This window comes from Leptonotus elevatus, chromosome 7, assembly GCF_054856555.1.
Source record: "Leptonotus elevatus isolate MCC_2025b chromosome 7, RoL_Lele_1.0, whole genome shotgun sequence".
NCBI classification, from domain to species: domain Eukaryota; kingdom Metazoa; phylum Chordata; class Actinopteri; order Syngnathiformes; family Syngnathidae; genus Leptonotus; species Leptonotus elevatus.
This window is the reverse complement of record NC_141245.1, coordinates 18,853,216-18,863,335: the sequence shown is the minus strand read 5'-3', so window position 1 is coordinate 18,863,335 and position 10,120 is coordinate 18,853,216. Positions and strand designations below refer to the sequence as shown.

General features: G+C 41.2%; 1 protein-coding gene across 1 annotated transcript; it reads right to left on the bottom strand.

Moving 5' to 3' along the window:
* Positions 1-3,173: 3,173 nt before the first annotated feature.
* On the bottom strand, positions 3,174-9,787 carry p2ry1 (purinergic receptor P2Y1). Its single transcript, XM_086080576.1, has 2 exons — positions 9,511-9,787; positions 3,174-7,545 (listed from the first exon to the last, which is right to left on the bottom strand). The coding sequence occupies exon 2, from the start codon at positions 7,510-7,512 to the stop codon at positions 6,451-6,453; it is 1,062 nt and encodes a 353-aa protein (XP_085936702.1). The 5' UTR covers positions 7,513-7,545; positions 9,511-9,787; the 3' UTR covers positions 3,174-6,450.
* Positions 9,788-10,120: the final 333 nt, after the last annotated feature.

Sequence of the window (10,120 nt, the reverse complement as noted above, 5' to 3'; positions counted from 1 at the left end):
AAACGTGTGATCCTTTTTTCTTTTTAATGGGACGGGTTCTCAATTAGGCTTTTTTTGTTTAATCGGGATCTTTTGTCTTATGGTAAAATAGAAGAAAAAAATACACTAGAAAACATTTCCTTCAAATTTTTCATAAACAATCATTCTGAATGTATAAAAATATTTAAACATGCACTCAAAACAGTTGGGTCAAAAGTAACCTAATTATGGATAAAAATAAATAAAAATGGACTGATCCACTTTATGGGGGGGGGGGGGGGCAGCATGATGAATCGCAATGTATCCCGCTCGACATTTGGGTGGAGCCAGTATTTATTTTTTTGATGGTGTGGCCATAATGACATGATTAAAAGCTAATTTTAGCTGAGCTTTAATTTACTAGATAATATTTTTTTCCTTCGCTGTTTCTTTACGTTTGTCATTTCTGTCACATGCGCCGATTTGCTTGCTAACAGCCAATCAGAGAGATCAACTGTCTCGGCCATTTTGCATACTGCTGAGCGACGGCTCATTCATTAGCACAGTGACACATGCAGCAATCTTTTAAACATGCTAAACATTATTGTTTCTCCTGCTTTGTTTAAAAAAAAAAAAATATATATATATATATATATATATTTAAACAGTTTTTCTCCCCCCGAAAAAATCTGCTCTTTCTTTTGGTAGGTTTGTAGTGACGTTATATGGGTCTTCTTGAAAAAAAAACAGTCAAAATGCTCTAAAATGCCAATATAGAATAGAATAAAATACAATAAAATGGCTGGCGGTGAATGAGTTAATTACATGACCTCATACTTTATTGAATCACATTATACCTCATCATATCACAGCTTTATAGGATCATTATTGTCAGGTAAACAAGCGATGAAAAATATTATATTCATTACTGAAGATGAAGAATGAACACAAGAGTCGATCAATGACTCACACAGTCTGAGTCCTTGGCTGTTTGGTTCATTGACTGTCAGTGAGGTGTGAGATATGCCAACCTGGCAAAACTCTTCTACACTAAGCGCTTCAACACCAAAAAATAAATGCTTAAAAAAAGTCAACAATTGTTTTCAACATGGGAACTCGATGTTGCCGTATTGTGCGGTGGAGTGCATAAATACCATCTTGTAACCGGGAGAGTTGTGGCTCCACGGCAGGAAATGCAGGATGTTTTGTGTGTGGTTCCCACAGTAGCGTTTTCCCGCTTTGGCTCACGCACAAAAAGCATCTGTCCAGGAAAATGCTGCCAACCTGTTGTCACGGTTACAACAATAACAACAGAATTTTGGCGCACCGATCCGCATGCAGTTTTATCACAAAACTATCATGAATTTGTAGCAGTGAACTCAATCATACTAAAAACAACAAAAGACAAAGTTCCCATTCAAATTCATTGAACTTACTTTCAGGGTTTGTTGGCGTATTTTAAGTTACCAGTACCTATCAACATTTACAAATACAGTGGTGCTTTGAGATACGAATTTATTTTTTTCCATGAAGACATCTCTCAAAACAAATATGTTCAATCATCATTCCCCATTGAAATGAATGGAAATGCAATTAATTTGTTGCGATCAATTACAATAAAAAAAAATGTAATTGCCTAATGAGATGATTAGTAAAAATTAGGGGCGTCAGGCGATAATTTTTTTTTATCGTAATTAATCGCATGACTTCAATCGTTAACTCACGATTAATCACAAATTGTATATCTGTTCTAAATGTACCATAAAAAAATTCTAGGTTTTCATACTCTTGTTAACAAAAGTAAAAAAATATATATATATTTTTTTACGTTTATAACCGTCAATGGCAGTGAATGAGTTCATATGCTCAAGCAACACGCCACATGTCACAAAATCTGTCATTTGTAGTTTTACAGCAGATAGGTGGCTTCCCTGTGATGGATGTGTTTGTGTGTCCTCACTGTACATGTCCTTACGAGGTGTCCATAGTCTCTCACTAAACTCTGTTTTTCAAGACTTTGATTCCACATTTGGTGCAAGGGTACCTTCCTGTCATTAATCAAAGGGCACACACAAGTGGAGGCATAAATCTTTGGGATTTAAGGACGGCTGTCAACGCTTAACTTTTGTTTTGACAAAAGAAGCAACAAATCGGCGAGGGAAAAAGGTCTTCATCACCTTCAGGCGCCCAAGCGTGGAACAGATCGAAAGCTTGTTTTTATTCACACGCCAAGCAGGGAGATTGGTGCCCACAGCGTTGTCTGGCCCCCAGGTTCCTGGCCAACACAGCCCCCTCCCTCATTGCTACAAACACAAAAGATGTCTTTGGAGAAGCTCAAGGAAAGAAGTGCTACTCTTTTATTCCTCCTTCTGTTTTGTTCTCTTGGCTATGTCGATAAGGAAAAACAACAACCCTGCAGGATGAGGATGAAGAATCTTTGACAAGGATAGCTTTGCACCCTAATTCAGAGCAAGAAATTATATTTTTCTTCTATTGCAGAAAACGGCAAAAAGCAGCCCACGTTGAATGCATCAGTCAGTAACAAGACACTAAAAAACACCAACAATGAGGATATGTATAAAAGAGAGGAATGTTACCCATGGGAGACTGAGGGCAGAGCGGTGCAGATAATTTGAGATTGTGGAGTACAATATTGCAGAGGACATGGTACGCTAACTTTTTGAACACATCAGTCAACATGTACTTCTTGGTGTGCGGTATAAGGGGGAAAAAAAGTATCAGAGAGGAGATTGAGGGCAAAAGGAATACAGAGCGCGGCAGCCAAATAGAGACTGTGTAGTACAATAATGCAGTAGTGTCCAGGTATGCTGATATTAGTGTGATGGTTTTGTATGTTAGCTTGTTTGCTCCCAAAAACATATAAATGCGTTCTATTTTTAAAGTGGCCATGCTCCCAAAGACATATTTATACGTTTTTCTTTTCATTTTAATTTGTAATACTAGAGCAGCCTCTGAACTGAAGAAAATTGTTGAAGCAATGGTAGTTATTACAAAAAAATTGCCAGCAGGTGGCAGCAGAGTATAAGAGATCAACCAGGGCCATGTTGCAAAAAGCTCTTTCCCCCACTGTTTTAAACAGATTTGTGAATAATGATGAATTTTAGCTATATTCTAATGCTAATTGCTGCAAAACAGATACAGATAGAAATACACTTTTTTTCCTGAGGAAAGACGATAATCTAATCTTTCTTTCGGTAGGTTCCGTGTTTTTATAACAATAGAACACAATGTTTTGTAGGCCTTGCAAAATCTGTCAAAATCCAGTAAAACAGCTAGGAGCGAAAGGGGTTGCTTCAGTGAAAATGGCTGGGAGTGAATGAGTTAAAATGGTTAAGCTTAAAAAAATAAAAGTTTTTCTTACATGTATGGAAAAAAAATATTTCAGTGGACCTCCGCATACCTACATATTTGCAGATTTTAATATATATTTTTTGTTCCTCCAGTTATACTCCCCGTCATTTGTGGAAAACACATATTTAATTTTTATCAGCATGTGTTGAAGCTTTTTTATTTATTTATTTTTTGAAAAAAATGGTCCAATCCATTTCAATGGCATCAATTGTATGTACATTTTTGCTATTCACTATCCAACCGGTCTCTATTCCAGAATAGCGGGGTTGACTGTAACTGACAAAGTGGCAGAAAATGGAAGATATTTACTCCTATATTTACTTTTTGGTAAAAGGAAGGTCAAGGAGATAAACAGTGTTGAAGCAAAAAAAAAAGAAAGAAGCAAGAACACCCTAACCCCGGCAAGAACAAGGAGCGCTACAGCCAAGTGGAGACTGTGGAGTGCAATACTGCAGTATAGCTTTAGTATGCTCACAGCAATGAGACATTCAAACAAAAAACAACAATGGAGGAGATCAAGTGTCTCGCATGTTAACTTTTTAAAATTAAATTTTATCCAAAGTGCAGCCAAGTGGAGACTGCGGAGTGCAAAACTGCAGTGTCCAGCACTAAAGGCCCACTTGTCCTTTCTAGCCATGAGATGATTAATCGACCAATGGCTGACACTGTCACCGTGACAGCACTAGTGCTTTACATCACCACGGTACTACAAAAAAAAATGGAAAACAGTACTGTGCAGTGTGAAAGGGGTAAGAAGCCCATCAAGCACCTTTCAGATGGACTGCAGCCAAGATATTGAGCCGACTTGCAATTATGGCCATGCAGTGTCAATGTATCTCCAAGTGTCTCTTTTTTAAAACACTTTTATTCTCCATGTTGCAATAAACAGTTAGTCAAGTTTTAGCGACAGTGTTTGCTACTAGACTTCACACGCACACATTAAACAACATCCTGTACAGTGAAATCGACATTCATTACGGTGTCCTATACACATAATACTGTTGGCATTTATCTTCTTGTTTTGTTGTTGTTGTCTGTGCAGGTTAACAAGATGGCGGCCGCACAGCTGTTTCAACCTCGGAGCTGTCGAGCTGCCAACGTGGTCCCCCGTAAGGAGGGGGAGTAAGGGGGGTGGGGGGGTGGACAAGACCTCCTCTTCACTTAAAAACTCCATGTCGGTGAGTGTATTCACTGGACACTTCATTAGGAACACATCCAACAAACGAGCTGTATCATAAATGCAACAAAATCTCAGTATGACAAAGTGCATCACGGTTCCTGTTTTGACTGTCACAAGGTGTACCTAATGTTGTGTCCTGAATGTCGCTAAAATCCTTCCAAGTCTATTACGGCCACTCTCTTCTTCTGCAGGAGGCAGGTTGCAATCTTTTTAATCTCTTTTACTCCTCAGCAAATTCAAGAGCAAAACCTTTTAGTCCCAAGTATGACATCATCAGCGGTCCGTAGTCCTCACGGGGATGACGAAAGGCCACACTATTAGGCACAGCTGGACAATCTCATGAGATGTGGCCGAAATTCTGCCTTTACAAAGATGTTCATGATTTGACTGATTCGTACGGGCTATGACTACGCAACGAAACATAATGCAGATGACGCGTAAATATATTGATCATATATGACACAATCATGAATAGTGCTGTCACTATCAAATATTTTTAGAATCGATGAATCTATCGATTATTCCGTTGATTAATCGACTAATCGGATTGATTTTAATGTTGCATTAGAGTGTATTTCCTCTGATAACTCTTTATTAACCAGTGATTGGTGTTTATTTTGTACTTCGTAGTTCGTATTCATAGTGATTTAAAAAAGGGGATTGATGTTGTACTATGTTACCGGTTCGGCCATTGTTTTCCAAAGTAAAAACAGACGTTTGCGAATGTCTTACTTTGATTAAACACAGTCTACAGAAGATAATCAGTCTTCTTTCATCAAGGACTACAGAAATCAGTGAACAACTATTTTGATATGCTGGAATCAGAGGATTTGGACAATTTTACATTACATTTTTAAAAAATGGCTCTAAACGATTACTCAATTATTAAAATAGTTGTCAATTAATTTGATAATCGATTAACCAACAAGTAATCGATTAATTTTGACTGCTCTAATCATATGCTGAAATCAGAGGATTTGGACAATTTTAAATAAAAAAAATGCCTCCAAACGATTACTTGATTTTTAACACACTCAAGCAACCCCCTTCACTCCCGGCTGTTTTACTGGATTTTGACTGATTTTGCAAGGCCCACAGAATATTGTGTTCTATTGCTATAAAAACAATTGAACCTATCAGAAGAAAGATTAGAGTCTCTTCTTTAATCAGGAAAAATGTCTATCTGTTTCCGTTGTGCAGCAATTAGCATTAGAATATAGCTAAGTTCCACCATTATTCACAAATCTGCTTAGAACTGTTGGTAAATGAGCTTTTTCCAACATGGACCTGGTTGAATATTGTGTTCTATTGCTATAAAAACATGGAACCTACCAGAAGAAAGATTAGAGTCTCTTCTTTCATCAGGAAAAAAAAGTATATTTCTATCTGTTTCCATTTTGCATCAATATAGCTAAGATTCATCATTATTCACAAATGTGTTGAGAACAGATTGGGGAAAGGAGCTTGTTGCAACATGTTCCCTGGTTGATCTCTTATAATCTTCCTGCTGTTTTTTTGTAATAACTACAATTGCTTTGCTCTCTTCAGGTCAGATGCTGCATATAGGGTTTCTGGGACCATGGCAATATTTAAAATAGAACGTTTATATACGTTTTGGGGAGCAAATGATTAAAATAGTTGTCGATTAATTTGATAATCGATTACTTGTCGATTAATCGATTAATTTTGACAGCTCTAATCATGAATGGATGTCAACCAGCCAGCATCACGGAACACATCAAAAAGGAGCTTTAGCATCTTTGTAAAGGCACTTTTAGCTTTGAGTCTCGATAGATTGCGTAGGTGTACCTAATATTGTGGCCAGTGTATGTCACGCGAGGTGTGCACTACAACACAGCACGAGAGTGTATCCACATTGACAGTCATCACAGGGTTGGGGGAAAAAAAAAGCCCCCGGGCACATACAGGGTCCGTACGCTTCACATCCGCCGCTCGCCGTTCTCCACGTACTCCGCCAGACTGTTGAGCGCCGTCTCCTCGCTCTTGGACTGCAGCACGGTGTCCCCCTTCTTGGACGGCTTCTTGGTGGCTCGCGACAGCTTCCTCCTGAATGTGTCGCCGGCCAGGAAGTAGAGAATGGGGTCCACGCAGCTGTTGAGGCTCGCCAGGCCGCGGGTCACCTGGTAGGTGGCGTAGACGCGGTTGTTAAAGTCGCACATGGCCGGGCTCTGGAAGTACAACCGGGCTCGCATGTTCAGGTTCTTCATGACGTGGAACGGCAGGTAGGAGACAGCGAAGACGGCCAGGACGATGATCACCAAGTGGATGGATTTCTGCCGGAGGGGCGCGTTGTTCATGTCGTTGCAAATCAAGGCTTTGACGATCATGCCGTAGCAACAGAAGATGATGATGAACGGGATGCAGAAGCCGAAGACGGTCAACGTCATGCTGTAGATGAAGTAAGCGGGCAGCTCATCCTCGGTGGTGGTGTCGTAGCAGGTGGTGGCGTTGCGCTTGGAGCCCGTCCGCGAGTAGTAGAGGATGGGCGAGATGGCGAGCACCACCACGGCCCACACCAGCGCGCTGGTGATGACGGCGTTCTTCTTCTTGAGCCGGCCCAGGGACTTGAGCGGGTGCACCACGCCGGTGTAGCGGTGCACGCTGATGCAGGTGAGGAAGAGGATACTGCCGTACAGGTTGACGTGGAAGATGAAGCGCTGCAGCCGGCACAGCACGTCGCCGAAGATCCAGTCGGTCTTGTTGAAGTAGTAGAAGATGAGGAAGGGCAGCGAGAGCACGTAGCAGAAGTCGGCCAGCGCCAGGTTGAACATGTAGACGGAGATGCTGCTCCACGGCCGCATGTGGCACACGAACATCCAGATGGCCAGGCTGTTGCCCACCAGGCCCGTGATGAACACCATGATGTAGACGGTGGGCAGGTAATAGAACTGGAAGCCTGTTTTGGTGAGCGAGCATCCTCGCGAGTGGTTGTGCAGCTCGCTCACGTTCAGCAGGGAGCTCAGGTTGAGGTCAGAGGTCATGGTGTCCGTCAGCGACAGGGGCTTGACCTTTGACTGGGGGAAATCAAAGAAAACATGAACTCATTTGCGCACAAAAACTTATAAATGCATTCTATTTTAAATATTACTATGCTCCCAAGGACATATTTATGCGTTTTTTTTTTTTTTTTTTTTTGTATGCCAGAGCTTTGATGAAGCCTCTGAACTGAAGAGAATGCTTGAAGCAATGGTGGTTATTACAAAAGTGGCCAGCAAGTGCCAGCAGAGTATAAGAGATCAACCAGGGCCATGTTGCAACAAGCTCTTTTCCCCACTGTTTTAAACAGATTTCTAATGCTAATTGCTGCAAAACGGAAACAGGTAGAAGTATATTATAATAATTATTTTTCCCGATGAAAGGAGAGACTCTAATCTTTCTTTTGGTAGGTCCCCAATTTTTCTAGCAATAGAACACAATATTCCTTGGGCCTTGCAAAATCAGTCAAAATCCAGTAAAACAGCCGGGAGGGAAGGGGGTTGCTTCAGTGAAAATGGCTGGGAGTGAATGAGTTAAGGAAGCAGACATTTTAGAGACTGATAGTCTTGTTGGTAGTAGGAATGGTCATTTGACTACATTTCTTTGACGGGGGCGGAGAAAAATCAATTACTTGATTAATTTCCATTCTTTAAGCCGCTTATGCTGTTCTGGGTTGCAGTTGCAAACTCATGGAGAATAAATCAACAGCGCCTCTGCTGGTTGCAGCCAAGTAGTGCACTATAATTTTCATCCTCCGTCGCTTCAACACATGATTGATCAATTCCTCATAACCGATCATATAAACATTTTTGGGGACAATAATATGTTATATGTGAGCTCACTAGTTTAAACATAACATTCTGATTAATATTACATTTCATATGAAGTTATGAAGCAAAATCCAGCCGTTTTTATCCATCTCAGGGGGCGGCCATTTTGCTACGACCAATCACAGCTCACCTGTTTTCTGAAGCTGAGCTGTGTGATTGGTTGTTACCTGAGACCTGAGCAACATTGATGTCATCTTCAGTCGACAGCAAGTGGCAAAATGGCCGCCCCCTGAGAAGGATAAAAACGGCTGGATTTTGCTGCTTAACTCATATTCCACTAACCCAATATTAACCAGAATGCCATATTGAGAATAGTGGGGCTGCATAGAACATATATATAAAAAAAATGTGTTGACTTCCCTCTTTAATAATTAATTCACTGATTAATATGTTCATTCCTTGTCATAGGGGACGATGTAGCCACATCTGAGCTCTTATTTGCTTTGCGGTCAGTTTTCCGTTCCTAAATGAGGCAGTGGGGAACTGTGAAAACCACACAGCTTTGAACAAATCAGTCAATGAGTGAGACATGCCACCAGACAGTAACAATGGGGGAGAACAATGGCCTCATTTATTAATTTTACTCATCAAGGAGCCACATTTTATCTGAAAAAACAGACCGCTTTAGCACTGACTGAAGCAGGTTTTCGTTCGTCAAACTGGGTCAGTCTATACGGTCCTTGTCATTCCGTGTATTTTTTTTCCCCAAGGCTTTGGGACATAAAGCGCTTGGCGGGCACTTCGGCAAAAAGTTGGGCATCCGTCGACGATGTGGACGGAGACATGGAAATGCCCATCTCTGTGTACATACAGTGTCCCCTCGCTACTTTGGCAGTTCAGTTATTGCAGATCCACTCTATTGCGGAATTTCATTTTAAGATTAAAAAGAAAAACTTCATCAGCAGCTTGGCATTTATTCTATGTTTTGCATGCTAAAAGTTTAATTTAGAGTGGTGCATAATGGCTTAATATCACCAGTATCACCAGTGAAAAGTGAGGGCACATTGCATTGAACACGTACACACACACACATATTATATATATATATATATATATATATATATATATATATATATACTGTACATTATAAGTAGTTGTGCACAAACTTCACATTTGCAGACCACACACACACAAACACACACTGAAGCACATACACAGACATAGTGTACTCACCACTCCACTCCACTTGTAGCCCACATTCCTATTCCCACTTGGGAGACGATAAGAAAGAGCAAGTCTGAGTCAGGTGTCTCTGGTCGGTCCGCGAAGGCGCTTGGAAAAGTTGCGCACTTTCGACCTTGCATGCATTGACGCACCGAGGCTGTGTGTGCGTGCGTGCGAGCGTGCGTGTGAAAGTCTGTTACGTGGGGGGGGCGTACTTGTGCGAGGAAGTGGAAGGTGGCCAGCAGCAAGACGGTGTTGGTGGAAGGGACAGAGCGAAAGAAAGAAAGAGACAGCTGCAGGCGTTGGCATGAATGAGCTGCAGAGAGCGAGAAAGAGAGAGAGAGAGAGAGAGAGAGAGAGAGAGAGAGAGAGAGAGAGAGAGAGAGAGAGAGAGAGAGAGAGAGAGAGAGAGAGAGAGAGAGAGAGGGAGGTGCAAAGAGCCACAAAAAAAACCCACACACACCCACATGCTTCCCAGACCGCCTCCTCCACCTCCTCCTCCTGTTACTGAACTTTAGCCTGTGAATAAGCAAGAGATTATTGGATGATCCCTCATCATAATGATAACCCATATCTCAGATTCCTACAAATTATTTTAACGGCACTAGTACAGCGTGTG